A 27,714-nucleotide genomic window follows, 5' to 3' on the forward strand; every position below is an offset into this window, starting at 1 on the left:
AGTTCAAATTTGGCCTCAGATACATATTAGCCATGTGACCCTGGGCAAGTCACTTCACCATTTGCCTCAGTTTCCTCATCTGTGAAATGAACTGGAGAAGGAAATGGCAAACCACTCCAGTATCTCTGCCAAAAAAACCCCAAATGATGTCATCAAGAGTCAGATGTGACTGAAATGACCTCTTTCCACACCTCCATACTTCTAAACTTCTTTTCAGTTCTAAATTTCATAATCCCATGACATACCCAGTAAGGGTAGAAAGTGATGGGATTCCAAAGAGCCCCAAGTATGCTTGAACATGGAGGCACCTGCTTTCTTTCTCACACATGGGGGAAGATGGTGGCTGATGGGGAGGACATTTTGCCGGGGCTTCTTCCTTCCTGACGCTACTCTGAGGAGTCTGAGTTGGGACTGGAATTAGCATGGGGAACTTGATACCTCTGCCCATTGAGAAGTCATGGTTTCTTCCTCCCCAATGGGGCTCAGGTATCCTTGCTGCCCTGGAGCTGTGACTGGGTAAAGGTGAGGCCCCTCCCTTTAGGTCAATGTTGCAGTCTAGGTTGTGTGCTGGGTTGGCTCACAAATGGAGGATCATGCCCTGCTATGCATGTTTCCTCTTCAACCCCTTAGGCCTCTTCACTGATGCAGGGTGGAACTGAGCATTGGACTGGTATCTCCACATACCTGGGTTTCATATCTTCTTTTGTTTCTCTCCTCATCTGGGGCTGAACCTAGGTGTTACTGTCTTTGAAAGGGAACAGACTTAAACCTTGTCATGACACCAAGGTAGCTTGAGTCCTGTCCATTGTCTTCCTCATCAAAAAGTTTCCTCTTTCTTTTGACCCTGAAAATTGATAACTTCTGCTATCATGCAAACACTGATTTCTATAGCCCCTCTTTGACTAGAGGATCCAAAGAGCTCTGGATTTGTGGTTGCAGAACCTGGGTTCTAAAGTTAGATTTTATGCTTACTACCTGTGTAACCTTGGCAATCAATCTCTTTGGGTCTCAGATTCCTTAACTGTGAAATAAGAGGGTTGGGTCATTAAGGTAGTCCTTTTCCAGATTTTCTGACTACAAACCAAATCGGATCAAACCTTAAAAGCACTGTAACTATGGGATTATTTTTAATTTTATTTTTTCTCAATTACATGTAAACAAATTTTTTAACATTCATTTTATTTTTTCCATTTAATAGCATTTTATTTTTTCCAATTATATGTAAAGATAGTTTTCAACATTCACTTTTATAAGATTTTGAGTTTCAAATTTTCTCCCTCTCTTCACAAGAGAGTAAGCATCTGATATAGGTTATACATGTACAATTATATTAATCATATTTCCACATTAGTCGTAACACTCATTTAAAAAATGTTGTTTCATATTCTCTCCTTTTCATTGTCCCTCATTGAGAAGGCAAGCAATTTGATATAGATTATATATATGTAGTCATACAAAACATATCTCCATATTAGTCATGCTGCAAAAGAATATGCAGACCAAAACCCCTAAAATAATAAAGTAAAAAAAGTATATTTTGATCTATATTCAGATCCTTCAGTTCTTTCTTTGAAAGTGGATAGCATTTTTTTTTTTATCATAACTACTTCATTATTGTTTTGGGTCATTTTGCTGCCGAGAATAGCTAAGTCATTCACAGTTGATCATTGTACAATATTGCTGTCACTGTGTACAATATTCTGGTTCTGCTCACTACACTTTGCATCAGTTTGTGTAAGACTTTCTAGGTTTCTCTGAAACCATCCTACTCCTCATTTCTTATATAGCACAACAGTATTCCATTGCAATCATATATCACCACTTGTCTAGTTATTCTGCAAATGATGGGCATCTCTTCAGTTTCCAATTCTTTGCCATCACAAAAAGACCTATGGTAAAAATTTTTGTGCATATGGGTCCTTTTCCTTCTTTTTTGATCTCTTTGGGAGTACAGACAAAGTAGTGGTATTGCTGAGTCAAAGGGTATGCACAATTTTATTGCCCTTAGAGCATAGTTCCAAATTGTTCTCCAGAATGGTTGGATCAGTTCACAACTCCACCAACAGTACATTAGTGTCTCTGCTTTCCCATACTTGTCATTTTGCTTTTCTGTCATTTTAGTCAATCTAGTATGCATGAAGTGGTACTCAGAGTTGTTTGAATTTGCATTTCTCTAATCAATAGTGATTTAAAGCATTTTTTCATATGACTATAGATAGTTTTGATTTTTTCTTCTGAAAACTGCCTGTTCATATTCTTTGACCATTTATCAATTGGGGAAGGATTTGTATTCTTATCAGGTTGACTCAGTTCCCCTATGTATTTGAGAAACAAGGCTTTTGTCAGAGAAACTTGCTATACAATCTTGACTGCATTGGTTTTGTTTGAACAAACTATTTTTAATTTGATGTAATCGGATTATCCACTTTATATCTTGTCATGCTCTGTATCTCTTGTTTGGTCATAGATTTTTTACTTATCCATAAATCTGACAAGTAAAATATTCCATGCTCCACTATGATGTCACACTACGGGACTATTATAATGGGAGACAGGACTAGAAGGGGAAAACCGTTGAATATCTACAGTTGACTCTCAGTACATAGTTGCTCAGGGAAAGGAGAGCTCTCCATGGGTCAGTATAAATCAAGGAAGTATTACTTGAGCTAGGAGTTGAAAGAAAGTGGAAGGGAAGACAAAGATTGTTCCAGGAGGAAAGCTCATAGCCTTTCAGGACTTTGGAAATTGGAAAGAGCCTTAGTTATTATTGACTCCAACTCTTATTTTGTAGATGATATAATGAGGCTTAGAGATAGGAACAAGACTTGACCAAGGTCACATAGTCAGTGACATTGAATGTGCAGAACTTGAAGGTCTAGAGGCAAGAATGTATATGAATGTACTGGATGTACAAAGTAACAGGAAAGAGAAGATAGAGCCTGATCTAGGCTGAAGGTTCCTAGGAGCATAGATTTATATCTGAAAGGTACTTCAGGGGCCCCTTACTATATTAGGGGATAATCTTGTCACATCTCCTCAATTTGTCTTATCTCAAAATGAAATGAAATTGGAAAAAAATTAATGAAACTTTATTTTCTCCCTCTACTCCCTTTCCCCCCATTGAGAAAAAAGGAAAAGTCCTTTGAATAAATGTATATAGTCAAGTAAGAAATTTTCCCAAAGTGGCCATCTTCAAAAAATATCTATGTCTCAATTTGCAGCTTGACACTATCACCTTTTGGTCAAGAGATACATAGCACCTGTTCCTCATTTTACAGATGAAAAAAGAAGGGTTTAATGAGGATTCTTTTTTAGAGGGAGATTAAAGTCAATGGCCCCTTCCAACTCAGAGATTCTTTCATTCTGGAGAAAGGCACAAGGAGATGGATTTTAGCTTGGTATTAGAAAGGATTTTCTTTTCTTTTCTTTTTTGTTGAACCTTTTTATTTATTTATTTTAAGTTTTCAACATTCATTTCCACAAAATTTTGAGTTCCAAATTTTCTCCCCATCTCTCTCCCCCCACCCCAAAACACATTGCATTCTGATTGCCCCTTACACCAATGTGCCCTCCCTTCTAACACCTCTGCCTTCCCTTATCTTCTCTTTTGTCCTGTAGGGCAAGATAAATTTCTATAGCCTATTACCTATATTTTTTATTTCCAAGTTGTATGCAAAAATGGTTCTCAACAGTTGTTCTTAAAGCTTTGAATTCCAACTTCTCTTCCTTCCTCCCTCCCCACCCATCCCCACTGAGAAGCAAGCAATTCAATATAGGCTATGTATTTGTAGTTTTGCAAATGACTTTCATAATAGTCATGTTGTGTAAGACTAACTATATTTCTCTCCATCCTATCCTGCCTCCCATTTCTTTTACTCTGTCTTTTGACCTTGTCCCTCCCCAAGAGAGTTTGCTTCTAATTGCTCCCTCCTCCTCTTTGCCCTCCCTTCCATCATCCCCCCCTACCCTGCTTATCCCCTTCTCCCCTACTTTCCTGTAGTGTAAGATAGATTTTCATACCAAATTGAGTGTGCATGTTATTCCTTCCTTGAGCCAAATGTGATGAGAGTAAGCTTCACTTTTTTCCCTCTCACCTCCCCTCTTTCCCCCTCCATTGGAAAAGCTTTTTCTTGCCTCTTCTATGAGAGATAATTTACCCCATTCCATTTTTCCCTTTCTCCTCCCAATATGTTCCTCTCTCACCCCTTAATTTTATTTTTTTTTGATATGACCCCTTCCTATTCAACTCACCCTGTGCTATCTCTCTCTCTCTTTCTCTCTCTCTCTCTGTGTAATCCCTCCACCTACTCAGATACTGAGAAAAATTTCAAGAGTTACATATATTATCTTTCCATGTAGGAATGTAAGCAGTTCAACTTTACTAAGTCCCTTGTGATTCTTTTCATGCTTCTCTTGATTCTTGTGTTTGAAAGCCAAATTTTCTTTTCAGCTCTGGTCTTTACATCAAGAATGTTTGAAAGTCCTCTATTTCATTGAATGACCACTTTTTCCCCTGAAATATTATGCTCAGTTTTGCTAGGTAATGATTCTTGGTTTTAATCCTTCTGGATTAATGACTTCTGGAATATCCTATTCCAAGCCCTTCAATCCCTTAATGTAGAAGTTGCTAAATCTTGTGTTATCCTGATTGCATTTCCACAGTACTTGAATTGTTTCTTTCTAGCTACTTGCAAGAGGAACTCTGGAATTTGGTCACAGTATTCCTAGGAGTTCCTCTTTTTGGATCTCTTTCAGGAGGTGATTGGTGGATTCTTTCAATATTTATTTTGCCCTCTGGTTCTAGATTATCAGGGCAATTTTCCTTGATAATTTCATGAAAGATGATGTCTAGGCTCTTTTTTTGATCATGGCTTTCAGGGAGTCCCGTAGTTTTTAAATTGTCTCTCCTGGATCTATTTTCCAGGTCAGTTATTTTTCCAATGAGATATTTCACATTATCTTCCATTTTTTCATTCTTTTGGTTTTGTTTTGTAATTTCTTGGTTTCTTATAAAGTTATTAGCTTCCATCTGTTCCATTCTAATTTTTAAAGAATGATTTTGTTCAGTGAGCTTTTGAACCTCCTTTTCCATTTGGCTAATTCTGCTTTTTAAAGAATTCTTCTCTTCATTGGCTTTTTGGACCTCTTTTGCCAATTGAGTTAGCCTATTTTTAAAGGTGTTATTTTCTTTAGCATTTTTTGGGAGTCTCCTTTAGCGTGCTGTTGACTTGCTTTTCATGATTTTCTTGCATCTCTCTCATTTCTCTTCCTAATTTTTCCTCCACCTCTCTTACTTGATTTTCAAAATCCTTTTTGAGCTCTTCTATGACCTGAGACCATTGCAAATTTATTTTGGACGTTTGGGATGCAGAAGCCTTGACTTTTATGTCTTTCCCTGATGGTAAACATTGTTCATCCTCATTGGAAAGGATTGGAGAGAATACTTGTTCACCAAGCAAGTAACCTTCTGTAATCTTATTTTTTTCCCTTTTTTGGGGCATTTTCCCAACCAGTTACTTTACTTTTGGGTCCTTTGTCAAGGGTAAGGTATATTCTGGGGACCTGTAAGTTCTCAGTTCCTCCAAGGTGGCGCAATCAAGGAAGTTTACTTCTCAGGGGCCTCCAGCTCTGCCATGCCCCAGGACCATGCTCAGGGATGAGATTCAGATCAACTGCTCAATTCCTCCAGGGACTTCAGGTGGGGGCAGGGCTGCCACTCAGGGTTGAGGTTCAGATCAGCTGCTCAGTTCCCCCAGGGGCTTTAAGCTGAGTGCACCAACAATGGACCCTGGCTCCTGCTGCCACTGCCTGGGGCTGGGGCTAGGGGAGGACCCTGCTCTCTTCTTGCTCTGGTTGAACAAGCCTTCTCACTGACCTTTGGCACCTGTGGGTTGAGGGATCTGCCAGTTGCTGCTGCTGCTAGGGATTCTGCCCTTGAAGCCTGCTCTGGTTTCTGCTCCTCCTGGTGCTGTGCAACCAAAGCTCTACATCAATGAAACAATACATTTAAACCCACCCACCCATACCCCTTGAATAGGCTATCTCAGGACAGAGGGAGTCCCCTCTCTTCTGAGTTGCTCTGGCCAAGGCTAGGGAGGGCATTCCTGCATGAGGAGCTTTAGATAAAACAGAGATGACCCATCAATTATGGGAAAGCTTAAGCACTGGGCCCTTAAATAAGGGGCAGACCACCTCTGACTCTTTTGTTGTTGGGGATCTGTGATTGTCTTGGTGAAGGGAACTCCTGGGTTATGAAACTCCCTCTTCCAAGCCAGATAAAAGCCTGCTCTGCACCTTGTAGCAGATTGTGTGGGGTGCTGAGCTTTGTTTCAATGACTTTTCCGGGGCACACGAGTAGTCTGTGTCAGAGGTGTCTTCCTCACCTGGACACCCTGTATGTTCTGTACTGTGATACTTTGAGATGTTAGAAGTCCTTAAATATTTGAGGTCACAAATGAGATTCGGTGTGCATGAAAAGAACATTATGTTTAGAGTCAGAAGACTTGGGTTTGAAGGCTTCCTCTGCCACTCCAGACCTGTGTTACTTCGGGCAACTCCAGGGGCTATTCCTCTGAGCTTCAGTTTCCTCAATAATAAAATAAGGTGGGGGTTGGGCCAGATGGATTCTGAGTTTGTTTCTGTGTCTAGCTTTGTGATTCAATAATCTTGTGCAGTGAAGACCACAGCTAGATTTTGGCTCTTAAATTCTACACAGTTTCCACTACATCATTTTGTCTACCGGAGAAAGTAAAGCTGGATAGATATTCACTTCTAACTAGGGCAGGATTAATGGGGCCTTGGCGCTGGCACTGATATCTACAGGGGCCAGGATGCTTCTTCCTTGGGTTATTCCTCTAGCCTCATACTCTTCTCCCTTGCTTAGCTTCCCAGGTTGTGGAGGTGACATTCTTCTGGGGTCCACCTACATCCACCATCCCCATTCTCCACCTAAAGATTGGTAATATTTCAGGGGTATGGCCTGGGCTCTCTGGGGGACACTCTACCCCCTTTCTCAGGACATCTATGTCTAGAACAGACTCTCCTTGGAAATAGCATCAGTGTCAGGGTAGGCTGACTTTGTCCAGAGTTGATGTCATAGCACTGGTTAGGAATGAGGAGTTGCCAACGGGACAAGAAGTGATATATTTTCCCATCCACTCTAACCATCTCAACCTCCACAGATATGAACAACATAACTGTAGCCACAGGGACAAGCAGAGTTGGCCCAGAGACTACAGCAGGAACAAAATTTCCCTCTCCATCTTCTTCCACCACATCCCACCATAAGCATCAAAGTCCAGACCTTGGTTGGAGTCATTTCACTCCCCCAAATGTTTCTTCAACTAAACCTCTGGATTCAGGCTCATCAGGTGCACCTGTCACCTTATCTTCTGTTGGATCCAACCCAAACTCAACAGCTCCTGTGTCCACAGAGCCACCAAGATCTTTATCAGATGGCCCTATGAAGACTGACCAGACATCTCCATTTTCCCCTCCCACATACAAGGTCCCAGGCATTGGGATGAGTTTATCTTCTACTCCAGCCCCAGGATGGTGGGAGAGCTCATCATCTCTGGGCACCATGTCCAGCAGAGTGGGCCCCAGCATTTCACCTGTCACATCCTCTTCTTCCCCCAAGGGCTCTAGGATAGATGTCACAACATCTGGCAGAGTGACAAACACAGACCTGCCTTGGTCTACTCCTTTAACTATGACCCCAAGGAGGGCAGCTACCATCACAACTGCCTCGATTCCCTCTAGGCTAAATGAGCTCACAACCTTGGCAACAGGAACTGTGGCAGAGAGTGTACCCAGCCCCATAGTTACCTCAGTCCCCACTCTGTCAAGGACCTCAGCTTCTGTCAGCACTGATCAGCAGGCAGAGATGAATGTGGTTACCTCTGCAGATGGCCCTTCTTCCCAGAGAAGGGGATCTCCCTCCCGAGATCCTAACACATTTCAGGAACTTTCGTCTTCTCCTGGAATGTCTACTGGAGCAGAGATGGACCAAATTGCCCATGTGTCTTTGGGCCAAAGCTCATCCACCTTTCCCACTTTCATTGCTCCTGTATCCTGGACAAGCACAGTGGCCCATGATGCTACTCCACCTCAGGGGGCTGCCAGGACAATCAGTATCACTACAGGACCACACGTGGACATTGCAGAAACACTCACACAATCTATCATTACCTCTGTGACTGAAAACCATCCAACATCAGCATCTCTCCTGCAAGAGACCACGGTGAGAGAGGACAGCTCCCCAAGGAAAGAGACAGCTCCCGATTCTACTACTTCCAACTCTCATCTGTTGAGAAGTAAGGTTCCTAACTTCTCTTTAAGGGGATAGATTTGGGAGCTGTGGAAAGAAGGGTTTAGATGCAGCCTTGGAGCAAGAGGACTCTACTTCCCTGACTTGTTTTTACTGAGGGTCCATATTTGAAGTCACATCTACTGGACCCAAGTGGCCCCTCTGGTCTCCCTGCACACTTAGTGGGAGGGTGGGCTTGTGACAAAATTACCTTTTCCTTACAGTTGGCAGGAACTGGTGACTTTAAATAACTGGGTTTGTGGTAAGTGTCATATTGGACAACAGGAAAAAGGGTTTTGGTAGTAGAGTTACTTGGAACCAGGGAGAACTAGGGAAGGAGGGATGGAAGGCATTCTAGTTATGGGCTGTTCTTTGAAATTAGGACCTGCAGGAACCATTTGATTTCCTTAGTGTCTTTCATGAACTCTTGGTCCTTCTGACATCTTTTCCTCCGGGTAGCAAAGGTGGCATGGAGCCTCTCTCGAGAACTAGTGACCAGACAGTTCTGACAAGTAACCTTCTGGCAAAAGTATCCACTGCCCTCCCCACAGGTAAGGAGAAGTGTCCATTTGGAGGCTGCAGTTTGGTGGATTGGATGGAGTGCTGAGACTGAGTTCAAATCTGGCCTCAGACACTTACTAGCTTTGGGCAAGTTGCTTAAATTCTGCCTGCCTCATTTTCCTCATCTGTAAAATGGGGTAACAATATCACTTATTGTTGCTCTGAGGATCAAATGAGAAGTACTTGGCACATAGTAGATGTTTAATAAATGCTTTTCTCCCCCACTGGAAAGTGATTTTTCTCTGAAGGTGATGACAGCTAGAGGCATGTCTTGTGAGGACTTTGTCTCCCATCAGTTTCTGTTTTCTGGTTTTTTGGTAATAATATACAGATTTATTGCTTTGTTGTTATTGTTGTTTAATCATTTCAGTCTTGTCTGACTCTCTGTGACCCCATTTAGGGTTATCTTGGCAGTGGTTTGCCATTTCCTTCTCTAGTTAATTTTGCAGATGATTAAACTGAGGCAAACAGGGCTAAGTGACTTGCCCAGGGTCACACAGCTAGTGTCTGAAGCCAAATTTACTCTCTGCACTATGGTGCCACCTAGTGGATCCTATTTATTGGTAGAGGCAGAAAAGAACTCATACATATGTACATACATACATACATACATACATACATACATACATAATACGTTATCTATATATATGAATACTCAAGTTGAGATGAATAAAGCGATTTGTGGGTCACACATCTAGTTAAGTGCTTGGCACATCATAAGCACTTAATCAATGCTTTTTTTCTAATAAATGTTTTGATTGTCTAAAATTGAATTCAAACCCAAGTCCTCCTGACTGTCTGACTTGTAGAAGTGTCAAATTCATAGCCCACTTCCCAGTTCCATCAGAATCAGATCGAAATGTAATTGGGAAATATTTAAGAAAATAAAAAAATACAATACAACATAGATAATGTTAATTTGTGATTTTCTTAGTCAACATATGACCTGCAGGTGTCTGTTTCTATTTGGGTTTGATGCTGCTGCTGCTATAACAAGGTTGCTCCTTCACCAGGTCAAATGTAGTGAGTTTCCCCAAATCATCAAGCTAAGAGTCAGGATTTGAACCCAAATCTTCTGATTCAGGGCTAGTGCCAATGCATTATGGAGGCTGGGATGCCTCTGAGTAATAAGTGATCTTACAAAAAGGAAGTAGAGTTGATGGTCAGAATATGGTCAGGCAAAACTCCCCCCTTCCCCATGCCTTATACCCTATAAACCTTCCGTAGTACCCAATTAGATCACTCTTCTAGTCCCAGGCCTGCCCAGCAGCCATTGGTGGACAGAAGGTTCCATGGCTACCTCTCCTATGACCAGAGAATTCTTGGAGCCCTCTAGCATCCCTGTGATTGGCTCCACAGAGGAAGCTTCTATTTCAGACACTCCAACAGAGGTAGTTATCATGGAGACATCTTCTGGCCCTGCTGCCATTAAGTTCACCATCCTCACTGGGTTTACTGCTATACAGGCAGCCCAAGGAGCAAGCTGCCAACAGGAACCATCTCCCCTCCACCTGAGACGTCACCAGAAGGAGTGACCCAGGGCTCCAGAACTACCTTGGTCTTTCCAATCCCAGCCATACCTCTCAACGGCCCAGTTTTTAGTGTTCCTTTCAAGACGAGTTTCCTCTTCCACACCTCGAGCAGGCACATCCTGTGAGGGTCCTGGACCAGCACAGACTCCTCAGTCCCCCATTGATTCTGCCTTGCAGTGTTTCACCTTTAGAGACAGAGTTCAGGCACCTTGTTCCTCTGTCCTCCTCTCCTGCAGCCCTCAGTGTCAAAGTCACCGGGGGAGCCCCGCTTTAGACCCCTGCAATACTATGTCCACCTCCAAAGAAAGGACAGACAGCCAGGCAGGAACCGAATTTGGATCAGCCATCCTACCTACTACTGCACCAGGCAATATCCCCAAGACTGCTGGAGGGGACACAAGTATAACCACATCATCCACTGAAGGGACAATAGAGAGTGTGGCAGGGTCAAGCACTTCCACAGAACCCCCAGACACTCCTGTCACCACTCAGGCATGGCATCTCAGCTACCTGGGCGCCCCAGCTCCTCCCTTGGAAAAGGACACACTTCCCTTTCTTCTCTGCAGTCACTCCACTATGGTCCCCTCACCCTCTGGCTCAGGTAGCAGCTTTTCTATTGCTGAGATAAGTGAAGAAACCTCTCCATCCACTGTTCCCACAACCCCCAATGGAAGTTCTAGGTCGGTAGGATCCATTGGCACCACTTCAACCTTCACCAACACTGAAAGCCCATGGCCAAGTCCGAGTTGGTTCTCCACAACCATCCTGACTGATAGGTCAAGCATAGTGGACAATACTCCAGACACAGAGATCAGCACCATTTCCTCAGGTACTTCTGACTCTACTGATACCAGCCTTGGCTTCAAGGTGAGTCATCCTAAAGGCTTCAGCACAGACTCAATTGTCTACACAGCTCTATCCCATACCTCCTGTAATGCATCAGAGGCCAGGCTTGGATCAGAGACAGATTTTTCCTCACTACCAACCACAGCAGCAGTTTCCACCATCAATGGCTCCATACCCACAACCAGAGAAAGCACAGTCATTCCAGGGTCCTCTCCCACAGCTAAAGCTGTGGTTCTCACCATATCTAGGTTAGAAAGTGTAAGCCCTGCTTGGTCACAGGCATCAGGGGTCAATCTTGTGGCAGAGGAGATGACTTCAGCTATTCCTAGGGATGAAAGGGCAAGCCTGCTCCCAGAAGTCAAGGTCACTGAGTCCTGTCCTGAAAGTACAGAAGTAGAGACTAGGAGAATCATCTCTCCTCAAGTTCCAACATCCCCAGGCTATCCAATGGGAGTTCCAGAGAAATTGGTTGTACCTTCTGGATCAGCTTCAGCGGGGACCTCTCCTGATGACATTTCCTCTACAGCAACCCTAGATACCAACACTGCTAATGTCACTAGAACAAGCCCCAATTCAGTGCTGACACATATGCCATCTGCCAACCAAGAAAGGATGGATGAACAGACTGGAACAACAACTGTTCTACCTCCCACTGCTCACAAAGATATCTCAGGAAATGTGCAAATGGCAGCATGTGCAGAGGACACAGAGGGGATTACAACAGCATTGAGTGAATTCTCTCAGTCGAAAATCACACTTCCGGTCAATTGGAGAGCCAGCAGCACATCTGAAGGGTCCCTGGATACTCCCTGGTTTGACATGCTATCTCCTTTTGAGTTTATCAATGAAACAGAGGAGAACTCCTCTCTACCTATCCCTACATCTTCCATGACTGTGGACAATTGGATATCCTTTGTCATAACAAGAGCACGGATAATGGAAGCTAACTTTCAAATCATGGCTCTCAAAGAGGCCATTGGTGTTGAACAGACATCTGACTCTGAAGAAGCTGGGACCTCAGACCTCCCCACCATCAGCAGAAAGTGGCTAAGTCCAAGTATGGCTTCTATAACCATGCTGGTGGATGAAGACAGTACAACGCACAGTGATCCAGATGTGAAAATCAGCATGGTTAACCCTGGGACCTCTGCCTCTTTAGATACCAGCACTATCCACATGAAACATCTTCCTACGGTGTCCGGAACACAGTCCTCTTTCTACGTGACCAAAGCTTATACTCCAGGTACAACAACAGGGTCTGATCTTGGAGCAGAGACAGACCCTTTCCTGGCACCAAGCACAGCAATAGCTTCTATTACCAGCAGCTCTGTGTCCACAGCTGAAGAAAACATAGCCTTCCCAGGACCCTGTCCTGCAACTAAAACCTCAGCTCTTGCTACATCTGGGACAGACATTAGTCTTTCTTTGCAGCAGCCTCTCATGGCAGCAGCCCCTATAACTTCATCAGGGGTCACTCATGAAGAAGAGGAGATGAATGTGGCTATCCCCAGGACTGAAAGTGTAAGTGTGATCCCCAGTACCAAGATCACAGGCAGTCATACATGCCTTGTGTCCCTGTCTTACTCTAAACTCTCAAGCACAGGTTCAGAGACTAGTTTGGCCATCCCCAGGACCATTTCCTTGTCTGATATTTCAACATCTTCTGTCCCACGAGATAGTCCAACCACTGTGCAAGCTATATGGTTCACAGAACAGCAAGAGGGTATGGAGACAGGGTTTGATGACTTCTCTGAGCTCCCAGAAACACCCCACATCACACGCCTACACTCTGGCTCCCTGGTATATCAGACTACTTCTTGGTCTGAGAGGATGGCCTCTTTTAACCTCCCCACTATAAGAGAGGAGGTGAACTTCTCTTCATCTGTCTCATCATCCTCTAAGTCCTCAGATAGCTCAGTGACCATTGCAATAACAGGAGAAGAGATGGAGGAAGCTGCCTGTCCATCTTTTGGCCCTTCAGAGACCACCAGTCATGAGCAGACAACCAGCTCTGGGCGATCCGTGGCCACCACCATGGGCCACAGATGGTCAAGTTCTAGTTTGGCCTCTACAAGTGCTCTGTTCCCCCAGGGAAGGTGCACCAGCAGTGTTCCAGCCTCAGAGACCAGCAAAGATTTTCCTGGTAACTCTGAGTCTATTGATACTAGCCTTGGCCTCAAGTCAAGTCGATCCACATGGTTCAAACCAGGCTCGATTACCGACATGACTCAAGACCACACCCCAAGTTCTGTATCTGGTGCTGGTCTTGGAGCAGAGACAGGGTTTTTGCTGCTACCAAACACAGCAGCATCCTCCATCGCCAAGGGTCCAGTGCCCACCCCTGGAGAAAGCACAGCCACCCCAAGGTCCTCCAATACCACTGAAGTGACAACTCTCGCCATGTCTGGGACAAGAGCCAGTTTTTCTTTGAAGCATCCCCTCACTTCATCAGCCTCGATAGCCTTCTTGGGAGACATGCTTATGACAGAGGAGATGGCTTCAACTCCCCCCAGTTCAAGTCTAACTCCCAGTGCTAAGATTGCAATCATCCCCAGTTCCATGTCCATATCCCATCCTGAACTCCAAAGCATAGGTACAAAAGTTAGTACACTTACCCTCCTGACTACTTCCTCATCTGAAGTTTTAGCATCTTCAGACAGTGAAATGGAAGGACAGGGACCATGGGCAGTGCCTGCTGGCTCTGCTCTGAGGGAGACTTCGGATGACATTTCACATACAGCTCAAGGGACCCACTCTGCCAAAGTCACAGAAACAAACCCTTCTCCAACACTTGCTGTGGCACATACCATTTCTACTGCTATCACAGAGAAACTGGATGGCCAAGCAAGAACAGATCCCATCTTAGCTGCCCTGCCTCCTACTTTTCTGAGTGATACCTCAACTGTGCAGGCAATGCCATGTGCAGAGCCCCTGTCTAGTAATGAGATGTCTAATAGTTTCTCTGGGCCAACTGAAGTGCCCCATATCACTTCCCCACACACCAGCTCCAAAGCACAGCCAGCCACTTCCTGGTCTGAAAGGACAGTCTCTTTTAGCCCTCACACTCTAGGTGAGGAAGTGAACCACTCCATCCCTATGGGCACCACAACATCCACTTCCATGGAAGTTGCTTCTCTTGTCACTGTTGTCCCCCTAGAAACTATCATTCCTGAGCAGGCAGCTAACTCTGGGAGGTCAATCATGGCCACCACTGAAGCCTTCACCATTGACACTGCAGAGTCAAGTTCAAATTTAGCCTCCTCAAGTATTGTAGAGGCTCAGGAAAGTACAGCGGGTCATGCTCCATTTTTAGAAGCTAGCACAATTTTCCCTGGGACATCTGACACTACTGACACAAACACTGACCTTAAGACAAGTCCATTTAGAGGGGCCATCCCAGACTCAACTGTGTATAAGATTCTGATGCAAACCATGTCAAGGGCCAACCTTAGAGCAGAGGGTAAGACTCTAGCCCATACCATGTCAAGGGCTAGCATTGGAGCAAAGATGTATCTGTCCTTGGAATCAACCAAAGTAACAGATGACATATCTGTTGCCAGCAGCACTCTGCCTGTTACTGAAGACAGCACAGTTGTGTCTTGGCCTTATAGAACAGCAGAAGTCACAACTGTCCCTGTGACTGCCACTGCCACCAGCCCTACTGGGTCAGAGCCCCTCATTCCATCATCCTCATTAGAGGTCACTCCTGTGGCTAAGGAGATGAACTCAGATGTCCTTGGGTCTGAAAGTTCAAGTCTGACCCCTACTAGCAAGATGGCGGATGTTGTGTCTCCTTCTCCTGGGCTCTCCCCACATCCTGAACTTCCAAGTGTGGGGGCAGAGGCCAGTCTATGTGCCCTCCCAGCTGCATCCTCTTCTGAAGCTTCAACATGCTCAGACACTGAGGATGGAGGCCCCAATCCATTAGCTACCCCTCTTGCTTCAACACCTGGAGGGATGCTTTCTTATTGGACAACCCATGCAGGCACACAGCCCAAGTTCACTAAAGTTCCAAGCAGGACCGCAGCTTCCTCCTTGACCCTGGCCTTACCCACTACCCCAGAGTGGCTGGATGCCAGGGTAGGAAGAGGGCCCTGCTCTGAGGCCCTGCCTGTCTCTGCTCTTAGTGACCTTCAGAGAACTGGCACATCAGCAGATCTGCCAGGAGGGAGTACCACATGGTCTAACTCTTTCTTTGAGCTCACAGACATACCTCAGGTCATTCAAAAATTGTATCCCAGCTCTGAGGTTCATTTGGCTACTCCCTGCTTTGAAAGAATCAGCATGACAGATATCCGGCAATACTCCATGTCTGCCCCCACATCCTCCACTATAGTGGATACCAGGGTTATCTTTGAAGTACAGAAAGAAACTCCTTCTCCATCCACTGGTCCCACAGAGACCACTGCTTCTGACTGGGCCACTCACTCTGCAGCTTTGGCCACCACTAGAGGCTTGACTGTGGCAAGAATGAGATGGTCGAATCCAGATTTGCCATTAATGAACACCCAAGTGGCTGAGACCAGTACAGAAGATAGCACTCTGGACTTGGGAAACAGTATAGGTTCCCCTGGGACTTCACTCTCCACTCAGAGTAGAGCTGACTTCTGGATTAGCTCTCCTGAAAGGCACAGGAGGGGCTCAGTCAGTGACGCAAACCTAACCTACACAGTAGCTGCTCAAGAGGCCGGCCTTGAAACAAGAACCCATTCTCCTCTGGCACTGAACACAGCACTTGATGCCTCCAGCATCAGCAGCTCTGTGGCTAATACTGAAGAGAGTTCTGTCATCTCAAGGTGCCCAAGCACAGCTCAAGTCACCGTGAATACTGCAGGTTCTGCCCTCCCTGTGGCACAGAGTCTCATTCTACCAATTCCTGCACTCTCACTGGGAGCTCTTCCTGGGGATGGAGAGCTGGGCTCACCTGCCCCTGGGATGGATAGCTCACTCCTGAGACCTGGGAGCCAACTCACAGAGTTTGTTCCGACTTCTCACCATCTTGACCTACATGCAGGAGGGCAGACCAGCACAGCCACACACCTGACCACCTCTTTCCTGGAAATTCTGTCCTCCTTAGACAATCTGACCACCCAGTCAGGTTCATCAGTCACACCTCTTAACTCTATAGCTCCTGGGAGCTCAGAGATCAGCTCAGCTCTCCCTCTGACAGCCTTGTCTTCTCTGGCTATGGCCAGAGGCAGCTTTGCCAGTGACATTGGAGAGAGCCCTACAGTGACTTTCTCTGCAAATCCCACCCCTGCTACCACCAGTGGATCAGCCATGACCCCTTTGAAATTGATCTCTTCAGTCCTTACTGGACATCAACGCACTGGTAGTGATGAGGCCAGCAGAGGATCTAGCCCTCCAGAGCAGATACTGACAGCTAGCTTGACACCTGGAGCTACCTCTGGCTTCAGAGCAGACAGCAGCTCAGCAGCCTCTCCTCCCACAGTGCTGTCTGATCTCATGGTACTGGCACAGGAGCAGGCACCAAAAAGTCTGTAGGGGAGAGCACACCCTCCTTGGACCCAGGTTTAGGGTCCACACTAGTGGATGCTTTTCTGATGGACAAGACAGGGAGTACAGACAACAGCCTCATCCTCCCTCAAGACTACAGCCACAGGGGACAATGTTCCTGAAGCAGGAACAGACTCTGCTCTTTCAGCCAATCCCACCCACTTTGTAAGTAGCTGATATGGTGGAAAGAGCTTGAGACTTGGGATTCAGGAAGGCTTCAGTTTGAATTCTACTGCAAATACTTACTAGTTGTGTGACCGCCTAAAAGTCAGTAAGTCTGCCTGAGTTTCCTGATCTGTAATGCTACCTACCCTCATAAGGCTGTTGGAATGCCAGCTATTATCAGTGTTATTTCTTTTTTTTTTTTCTTCAAGGAGCTTTTATTTTATTGGTAGAGACAAACATGTACATATAGAGTTATGTACAAAACAGACATGATTTTTTGAGAGAGAATATAGTAGCAACTGAGCTAATCGGGAAAGGCCTCATTTATATAAGGTAGAACTTGAGCTGAATCTCAAAGGAAGTTAGAAATTCTAAGATGGAGAAGTGATGATAATGTGTTCTAGGCATGAGAGTCTAGGCCATGCAAAAGTAGAGACAGGAGATGTGTGTGATGAGCAGTCAGGCTGGTGCATGTATGGAAGGAAAGTGTAATAAAGCTGGAAAGGTTTGAGACTAGGTTGTGAAGAGTTCAAAATGCCAAACAGAGGAGATTATATTTGATCTCAGAGGGGAAAGGGAGCCATTGAGTTTTATGAGTAAGGCAACAACATGAGTAGACATATGCTTTAGGAAAATCCCTTTGACAGCTATGGAGAAGATGGATCAGAGAGGCAGGAGACCAGTTAAAAGCCTTTTGTAATAGTCTAGGTAAGAGATAATAAAGTCCAGAACTAGGGTAGTGGCTGTGTGAGTAGAGAAAAAGAGACATCATATGAGAGATGTGAAGGTAAAGCTGGCAAGATTTGGCAAGTAATTGGATATATAAGGTGAGTGAGAAGTCAAAGATGCCTTTGAGGTTGGCTATATGACTAGAATAATGGTGGTCTACTCAAAAGTAAGAGGGAAGTTCAGAATAGAAGTGGTTTTGGGGGAAAAGCTAAGTTTTGTTTTGGACACAAAGACATGTTAGACCTTCAAGACATGTTAGTGGAAGTGTACAGTAAACAATGCGTAATGTGGAATTGGAGCTCAGTAGAGAGACAAGAGCACAATATATAGATCTGGAAGTTATCCATGTAGTGACAATAAGCCAACCCATGGAAACTGATGAGGTCACCAAATGAGGGAGAGGAGAGAGAGAAAAGGGCCAAGGACATGGCTGGGGGACATCCACAGTTTGTGAGGTAGTTCATGGAGGAGGAACCAGTAAAGAAGAATGAGGAGGAGCAGTCAGACTAGTAGAAAGGGAACCAAAGAAGAACAATGTCACAACAAACCCAGGGAGCAAAAATTATCCAGGAGGAAATGGTGGCCAATGGTATCAACACCTGCAGAGAAGTCAAGGAAGATGAGGATTGAAAAGAGGTCATTAGATTTGGCAATGGTAACTTTGGAGAGAGAAGTTTCAGTGGAGTGATGCAGTTGGAAGCCAGATTGAAAATGGTACAAGAGTGAGTGGGGAGAGAAGGGAGGGTAGCAATGACTTAAATGACTTTAAAAATGACTTTAAATGACTTATTTTTTTCTGTGAGTTTGACAAGAAAGAGGAGAGATCTGTGATGACAGATTGAGAGGATCAAGTGAGGGCTTTTTTTGTATATATCTATAATCCCTCCAACTACCCAAATACTGAGAAAAGTTTCAAGAGTTACAAATATTATCTTTCCATGTAGGAATGTAAACAATTCAACTTTAGTAAGTCCTTTATAATTTCTCTTTCCTGTTTACCTTTTCATGCTTCTCTTGATTCTTGTGTTTGAAAGTCAGATTTTCTAATCAGCTCTGGTCTTTTCATCAAGAATGCTTGAAAGTCCTCTATTTCATTGAATGACCACTTTTCCCCCTGAAATATTATTTGCAGTTTTGTTGGGTAGGTGATTCCTGTTTTTAATCCTAGTTCCTTTGACTTCTGAAACATCATATTCCAAGCTCTTAGATTCCTTAATGTAGAAGCTGCTATATCTTGTGTTATTCCAATTGTATTTCCGCAATACTTGAATTGTTTCTTTCTGACTGCTTGCAATTTTTTCTCCTTGACCTGAGAACTCTGAAATTTGGCTACAATATTCCTAGGAGTTTTTCTTTTCAGATTTCTTTCAGGAGGTGATTGGTGGATTCTTTCAATATTTATTTTACCTTCTGGTTCCAGAATATCAGGGCAGTTTTCCTTGATAATTTCATGAAAGATGATGTCTAGACTCTTTTTTTGATCATGGCTTTCAGATAGTCACATAATTTTAAAATTGTCTCTCCTGGATCTCCTGGATTTCCAGGTCAGTTGTTTTTCCAATGAGATATTTCACACTGTCTTCTATTTTTTTCATTCTTTTAGTTTTATTTTGTAATTTCTTGGTTGCTCATAAAGTCATTAGCTTCTATCTGCTCCATTCTAATTTTTAAAGAACTATTTTCTTCAGTGAGCTTTTGAATCTCCTTTTCCATTTGGCTAATTCTGCTTTTTAAAGCATTCTTCTCCTCATTGACTTTTTGGACCTCTTTTGTCATTTGAGTTAGTCTATTTTTAAAGGTGTTATTTTCTTCAGCATTTTTTTGGTGTCTCCTTTAGCAAGTTGTTGACTTGCTGTTCATGATTTTCTGGCATCTCTCTCATTTCTCTTCCCAATTTTTCCTCCACTTCTCTTATTTGATTTTCAAAATCCTTTTTGAGCTCTTCCATGGCCCAAAACCATCGCAAATTTATTTTGGAGGTTTTGGAGGCAGAAGCCTTGACTTTTAGGTCTTCCTCTGATGATATGCATTGTTCTTCTTCATCCATAAGGATGGAAGAAAATACTTGTTCACCAAGAAAGTAACCTTCTATAGTCTTATTTTTTCCCCCCTTTTTTGGGTATTTTCCCAGTCAGTTACTTTACTTTTAAGTTCTTTGTCAGCTGGAGGGTATACTCTAGGGACCTGTAAGTTCTCAGTTCCTTCAAGGTGGCACAATCAAGGGAGAGGAGTTACTCCTCTCCTGGCCTGTGCTATGGTCTAGGAGCGACCATAAGATTTTCTGCCCAAGATCTGTGAGTAGAATTTCCTCTCCAGAGCCTCCACCATCTCCACCACATCAGTGCTCCTCCTCACCCCAAGACCCCACTCAGGGCTGAGACCCAGATCAGCTGCTCAGTTCCCCCAGGGTCTTTAGCTCAAGGGCTCCAAAAATGGACAGGCTGTCACAACAGTGGTTGCTGCCACCCTGGGATCAGGGCAAGACCATGTTCCCTTCTCACACAGATGAAAGAGCTTTCTCACTGACCTCTGAAGCTGTCTTTGGCATTTTTGGGTTGAGGAATCTGGGAACCAGAGCTGCTGCCTGTGATTCTGCCCCTGAAGCCTTCTCCAGTCCTGTTCAAGCTGCGTGCATGCAGTCCATGGTGGGCTGCACTCCACTCCGAGCTGGTGCAATGGACCTTTCCTGTTGGCCTTCCAGGCTATCTTAGGCTGGAAATCTCTTTGACTCTGTTGTTTTGTGGCTTCTGCTGTCCTAGAATTTGTTTAGAGTCATTTTTTACAGGTATTTTCTGGGCTGTGGGGGAAGAGCTTCTACAGGTCCATCCTTCTACTCCACCATCTTGACTCCACTCCCCTTATCAGTGTTATTTCTATCAGCACGTTCTACTGTGCAGGGAGCCTGGTGGAGATAAGCTGTGCCCTGGGAAGTTAGAGCTGCAAAGAAATGCAATTCTCCTACCTTTTGCAAACTTTTTCACTTTTTGGCTCTGATTTCCAGATCTTGCCTCTTAGACCTTGGTGGTGATCCAGACCTCTCCCCACATCTGTTTCTCTACCCACACCCCTGGAGGATAACCTCCTGTTCCTTATACTGAAATGAATCATCATCTCTTGTCTTTTCCCCCCTCTTAAATATGTTTTATTTATGCCTTTTTACATTGCTGTCATTTTTTCATATAGTCCCCATCTAACAAAACCCTCTCCTGTAATAAAAAAAAGGTCAGGTAAGCAAAACAGACAGATAGATTGACCATGTCTGATGGCATATGCCTCGTTCTGCACATTAGTCTACCATATCTCTATTGAGAAGAGAGCTGTCAGCTTGAGCAGCCCTTTGTAGTCAAGATTGGAGATGGCACTGATTTGAGTCCTGAAGTCCTTTACCTGGAGTCCTGTGAATCAAGAAAATATTTTGAAAACTGTATTTCTTTTTTAGTAATATTTTATTTCCCACCTTCACAATTACATGTAAAAGCAATTTTTAACATTGAGAACTATATTTTAATAGAATTGACTTGCTCTGTAATCCTATGTATTTTATTTTATGCATTTAAAAATATGAAACTGAGAAGGGGATGAGGTCCATAGACCTTCTCAGATGGCCTGCCTGAGGGATTCATAACAATAAATGCGTTAAGAATCCTGCTTTAAAATCTTATCTTTTCTTTCTTGTAGGTAGAAATGGGATTTTATTTTTTGTTGGGTCTAAGGAAAGTGTGGTATTATCCAGTCATAGGCTAGAACTTTGAAGATGAAGTTCCCTGGAGCCTATGAAAGTAGTATTACATGTCCTAGGTATATAACTTGTCTTTGGAGTTAGTGCCTATGGGGGAAGTGTATTTTCCTCCATAACCTTTATGTGTCTGACATGACTGAGTCTGGTGTCTTCCCCCATTTTATTTTACAGTAATGATACCCTCCACAAATATTGCAGGTCATTTGAGCACAGCCAAGCCAACAAGTGGCCCTTCACAACCTATGACCACCTCCAATTCCCTTGGTAAGTATAGGTTTTCACTCTGTTCTTAAGCTAGGAGGAACACACTCTAAAGGGGCTCTTAAAGCCAGGTAGCCCATCCTCCTTATTTTTACCACTGAAACAACTGAGTTCCAGAGAAATGTACTGATTTGCTGAAGGCCTACTTCCTTACTCCATCCCCTAGTCAGATGATCAAATCAGGACAAGGGCCTTTCTTTCAAGTCTTATATTTTATTCTCCCCCTCCCCCTTCCCTGTACATGTCCACTTGCCTGTAATTTTATTGTAATGGACAGATTTTTAAATGGTACTAGGCCATGTCTCCTCAGAGTCTGGTGTTGTTGAGTAACTTTTTAACACAAACTGGAGCCTACTAACCAATTCCCACTTTTCTTTGGGAATCTCCCAATCAACATTGGAGAACATGGATAGAGTCTGCCCAATTATGGTTTTCTCTCCCCTTTTTGATCCCTAGTGGATCATCTTACTTGGGTTATCTTTGTCCTACAAGCCTCTGTGGAGTAAGGGACTTTCTAGGACTTAGTTTTACTATTCTGAATCTTAGTGACTTTTGCAAAATTAGGGGAGCAATTCATAGATGAGTGTGACACCTTGAAAAATAACACTGAGTTCTAAGACTGCTCATAACATCATAGCTCACAGATTTGGAGCTAAAAGAGATCTTAGAATTTATTGAATCTAACCCCTCACTTTACAGATGAGGAAGCCAAGACCCAGAGAGGTTAAAGGGACTTGCCCAAGGTCATACAGGTAGCAAGTTGCAGGAGCTGAGTTTTGAACCCAAGTCCCCTAACTCTAGTTCCAAAAGGTGCTTGTTCTAGGCAATCCAATCAAACAATAAATTTTTACCAAATACCTACTGTGTATATGGTACTGGGCTGGAACTGGAAAGAAATGATAAGGAGCTTAAATTCTGTTGGGAAGATAGAAGTAATAAAGTTTTGGGGTTTAGTGGGTGTACCCAGGGAGACAGCAGCTAGTATTGAGGAGGAGGATGCTAAGCTGAATGACTCTGATAGCCCTCCTAATTCAACCCTTTTGCTCTTCCCAGCCAATTAACTGCTCAGTCACACACCCTTGGGATGGTGACCACATTGTCCTTGCACCCAAATGACCTACTCCTTGGAAGAGAAGTAATCTTATTTTTATCAGATCTAAGTTAAGCATAATATTGTTCAAAGATGAGCTTGGGCTTTGGAGAAAGAGTTCCCAGGAACCAAAAAAAGCAAGAGAAGTGAGAGAACGAGTACCTAGTATACAACTTGTCAGTGGAATAAGTACCAAAGCATTCAGGGTGTTTTCTTCAATGCCTTTCATATGTCAGCCAGGACTTAAACTACCTTTGTTCCTTCTTGCAGGTAGTGATGCTGGCACAGAGCCCATCCCACATACTCCAATCCATGAAGCACCAGGAAATCCTTCAGACCCCTCATCCACCATTGGTCCAGTTGGTAAGTAAAAGCCTTTATCTGGCTCTTCATCACATCTTGTTTCCTGCACTTGGGAGATGATACGTGGATTCATTTTAGAGACTGAAAAGAAGAAGGCTCTGAGAAAGTAGTTTTGTGTCTGTCTCTGGGGGCTCAGGGAAGTTTAGGTCCCACTGTTTTTTTCCTTCGTTGGTCTGCACCTGTGGATGGTGTGCTGTGGTCTGTCATCTTCATGAGAAAAGACCTGGTAAAACCCATGATACATGTTCTCCATCACATTGATCAGAGTAAGGAAAATGGGGAATCCTCTCCTGCAGGGCTTCCATGCCATTCCCCATTCTCACCTGTACACTTCAATTGTGTCAGGGATTCAGGTGGAAGGAAACAGATATTTGTATTTATTCCTTCCCCTTTCACATTCTTTCCCTCCTCCTCTCTTGTCCTGTCCTGTCCTCCACTCTTCTCCCCCACCCCACTCTCCTTTCTTCTTCTCTCTACTCTCCTTTTGAATTGGAGACTGGTAATCCCCCAAAGTATTGGGCTACTTCTTTAAGTGGCCTAGATTCTGTTCCTTAGAGCAAGGCCTAGACAATGTAACATCAAGTGATTTGGAGAGGATGAGGTTTAACTGTTCCCACTGTGACTGAAGCCTGGAGGTCAGGGGTACTCCAACTACACATTGTACCTTTGGGTCATATACTGTTCCCTCAAGACTCAGATGGTTTGGGGGATTTCTGAGACTTAGCAGATGGCTCTTTGTGTGGGAGTTCCAAGAGGACATCATGTGTATTGTGAATGAGTGGCTGTCTGGGTGCGAGAGGGGTTCCTCAGACTGATTAAACAGCTTATAGCTCCTCGACCTTGAAGAACAGGCTAAGCCGCAGGGGTTTGCCAATATCTGTGCTGAGGAAAGAGCCAAACATAGCAGTCATGGAGGTAATGAAATGAAACCCAAGGGAGCCTGAGCCTAGCTCTGGCATATGTGCCAACCAACGCCTTCTTCTAGTCTCAGGCCTGTCTGCCAGGAGCACAGTGTCAGGGCGTGCCACACAGGAATCTCATGCAAGCAGAGAATCCACAGGGTCCCCAAAGGTCTCAGTGATGAGATCCAGTACTGGACTCAACACTGGAGACTCCAGGAGAAACAGGTTCTGCCTTGACTCAAGCCATGAGCTTCAGCAATCCAAGTGACTCTTTCCACACAGGTAAATCTCTAGCAGAAAGAGAAAGCAGAGGAATTCTTGCTTTGTCTTCATATGACCCAGTGTCCACTAGAAAAGTCATAGGGATACTACTTATTTCAATTCCAGGATACACATGGCTGTAGCAACAATGGGGAAACCAAAGGTTCAGATAGAGACAGAGCCCAGGTCATCTGGGCTGCCTTTTACAACCATGAGTGAGAATGTATCTTCGGTAGGAGGAGGCTTAAGGACAACTGTTCCATCCATGGGAGGGACCACAGAGATCAGGACTTTCTCCAGCAGCATCTGTGAGACGACAGACACTGTCCACATCACTCCAGGACAGCCTACCAGTAATAAGGGGACTCTGGAGATTCCTTGGACAGATGGAATGACCTTCTCTGGTTCCCCCAGTATGAGAGAAGAGCATGGCTATTCCACCACTCTCCTAGTTCCCTCTGCCTCCTTGGACACCTTGAGTCCTGTTACCATGAATGGGGAGCAGAACACAGATTTTCAATAATCACCTCCAGCCACAAGGGGGCCCCTGTGTCCTGGGAATGGGGCTGGCCTCCTGACTTTTACTGAAGGCTTCCTCCTCAGCGCTGGCACAAAGTTAAGTCCAAATGTGGCCTCCACCTCCATGCTCATGGCTGAGCCAACTTCAGCAGGTGGTCCTCAAGGCTCAGAATTCAGCATGGATCCATACGACTACTTATATTCTCCTCCAACCACAGTTGGCCAAATCACCAGTCCAACCAGAGGCTCCAGCACTGGCTTCAATGTGGACACCACCTCACTTCACAGTTCAAGTGTTTCATTGACAAGTCTTGGAGCAGGGACCTCCCTCCACGAGGATCCCCTAATAAAAACACCAGAAGCTTTCCCTCACAGTGTCTCTGTGGCAGGCACTGAAGAAAGTATGAGTGTCTCAAGGTTGCCTACCATAGCTAAAGCTGTGAGTGTGCTAAGTACGGGTCTTAATTTGCTCTGGACCCTCACTCCAGGCACACCTGAAGCCTCCTTATGGAGCAGTCCCAGGGTTGAAGACCTGAGGTCAGCTGTCCTAGGGACTGAAGGTACACACCTGACTCCCAGGAACAAGATTACAGACACTTTCCCTGTGTCTCCTGCTTCTTCTCATCATCCTGAACTTCTAGGGGCAACAGGAGAGAAGAGCCCCTCTGTCCCAATGACCACCTCATTGACTCAGGAGCCAGCATCTTCAGCCACTGGTCCTGGAGGACCTGGCTCAACTTCAATGACTATGACTCAAGGAGGCACTCCATCTTCACCAGGTACATGGGCAGTGTGGACATCTGCCTCTTCCTACCAAGACACCACACCTGTGCTGGCCATCACATCCCAAGCAGGTTCATTCTCTGCTGCAGTTCATGCACCTCCTATGTCCACCTTGTTGATCCTAAAGCTTCAACTCCTTTCTCCTATTCCTAATTCCCATTCCTCCTAATATTCAATGGATATTTTTAGGTCATGGGTAAAAAGGTAATATTAGGTGATGAAAACTGAAAATATCTTATGTATGGAAAGGAAAGAATGCTCTGCTTAGTTTAGAATTCTGGGATTCTATCTGGAGTGAGAGGATCATTCCCATGTCTAATATAGCCTGGTGGACAAAAGGCCAAACCTGCAAGGTCCTTCTTTCCTCTTTTTGGGAGCTTTATAGTTCTCCTCCAAACTGCCTGGGAGGGTCATTTGTAGTCCCTGGTGCTGAATGATTCTTCGTGTCCTCTGGGCAAAAATATCATGTTCTCATTCCAGTCAGATGCTTCAGGTAGGATGTAGAATTGACCTATGGAGAAGGGGACCCCTCAGCCAGTGTTTGGAAGGGAAGGTGTGACCAAAGATGCACAGATGTTTGAGTCTTTAGGAGACCTGAAGTTCTTCATGCTGCTTTATATCTGACAGACCTCTGCCTAGCCCAGAGTACGAGCTCAGTATTTGATTGTTGACTGATGGATTGATTGACTTCCTGTCTTTCAAGGAATTGGCAAGAGCCTTGGTGCCAGCACCCACATTGCAGGTGGATCCTCACAGGAAGATACCAGATCTCGGGCCAGAGAGCCTGCAGTGCCCATGACCATTGTTAGTGCTTTGGGTAAGTAAAAATTGTCTGTTTCCTCCCACTGGGGAACAATTCCGCATCAGGGCTCCATTTCCTGCTTTGGGTATGTCTCTATATCATGGATATCTGTGGTGTTCTTGGGTCTGGATGTCTGAGCATCATTTTCAAATTCTGGGAATATTTTCATTTTGTCTTTCATGGATTTCTTGTGGAAAGTTTTTCCTCCATCTCTAATCTTTTGGGATTAAAAATACGGATGACTTTCCTTTGGAGGATGGAGGGGAAAGAGAGGTTTGTCCATTGTTTATTGAGGGATGTGTTTTAGGAAGGTATACAGTTGCTGAGTCATTCCTCAGATTCCACAGGATGAGCCAGCAGAAATGGATTAGAGGAGGTGAAATGTGCCACTGAGAAGTGACTGAGAGCATATTGAAGAGGGTTTGGGGCAAGCTTAGTGATAGACTCTCAGACTTAGCCCTCTGTATAGTGGTGTGTGTCAGCATCAGAGGTGAGCTCTCAGCCCACCAATGGTGGCAGACAGCAGCATTCCCTGTCAGGTGGACATTACCTCTGCTGGGACTGTCAGCCTTGTCCATTTCTCAGGGGCAGGTACTCCAGGCCTGTCAAGACGCAGCCCAGACACCTCTGCTGTGTTTATCCAATCCCCAGGCTGCACAACCACTTTCTCCCCTGGGACGGCTCCATCCTCTGGGTCCCCATCGATATTTCCCACAACCATTGTGTCAGAGCAGTACACAGAAGATAGAACAACCAGGCCATTTGCCCCATCTTCAGTGGACATAGAGACCCCCATGGGCATGTGATCATTCCCACTCTGATTCCTCTCTCCCAGTGGATATCATTTCTCCATTGGGTTCAATGGGTTTGGAGCAGTCCTTGGTCCTTCTACCTCACCCATGTTCCCAAGTGAGCATAATCTTCTCCTTCCCCTTGGGACATTCCTGTTTCAGTGGGGAGGCTGATCTATTTTTGTCTTTTGGTTGAAAGCAGCCATGTGTTTTAAGAGGAAGGCATGCCTTGCCCTGGGAGTTTCTCCTCAGGGCCTCCATTTTCATCCAATCAAGAGCTCTGAAATCTGTTACTCACTCTCCTTTTGTGAGTCAAGCCAGCATTGTCGTCTTTGGGGCTGAAATGACCCTTCCCATCCTGTGGGAATAACTTGCATGGCCTCATTCTGATCAAATGGTTTCAGCAGGATGCAGAATTTGGCTGTGGAGAGGGTGAACCTTCACACAGTGTTTTGAAGGGAAGGCATGATCAAAAACATAGATGATCTAGATGAGTCTTTAGGAGACTTTAAGTCTTTTCATGATGCCTAATGTCTAAGAGATCT

General features: G+C 44.6%; 1 protein-coding gene across 9 annotated transcripts in view; it reads left to right on the forward strand.

Moving 5' to 3' along the window:
- The window catches only part of LOC140499854 (uncharacterized), a 262,845-nt gene that overhangs the window by 50,769 nt on the left and 184,362 nt on the right, over positions 1–27,714 (forward strand). For 3 of the 9 annotated variants that reach the window (XM_072601753.1, XM_072601755.1, XM_072601761.1), the window contains 3 exons: positions 21,569–21,661; positions 23,019–23,111; positions 26,280–26,393. In XM_072601753.1, coding sequence (XP_072457854.1) covers positions 21,569–21,661; positions 23,019–23,111; positions 26,280–26,393 — 300 coding nt within the window. Of the gene's footprint in view, positions 1–7,181; positions 8,316–8,473; positions 8,860–10,240; positions 13,841–16,747; positions 16,930–21,568; positions 21,662–23,018; positions 23,112–26,279; positions 26,394–27,714 lie in introns of those variants that run through there. The other 6 variants (XM_072601754.1, XM_072601756.1, XM_072601752.1 and 3 more) reach the window with 5 other exon arrangements.

The sequence above is a fragment of the Notamacropus eugenii genome, chromosome 4, assembly GCF_028372415.1.
Source record: "Notamacropus eugenii isolate mMacEug1 chromosome 4, mMacEug1.pri_v2, whole genome shotgun sequence".
Taxonomy (NCBI): domain Eukaryota; kingdom Metazoa; phylum Chordata; class Mammalia; order Diprotodontia; family Macropodidae; genus Notamacropus; species Notamacropus eugenii.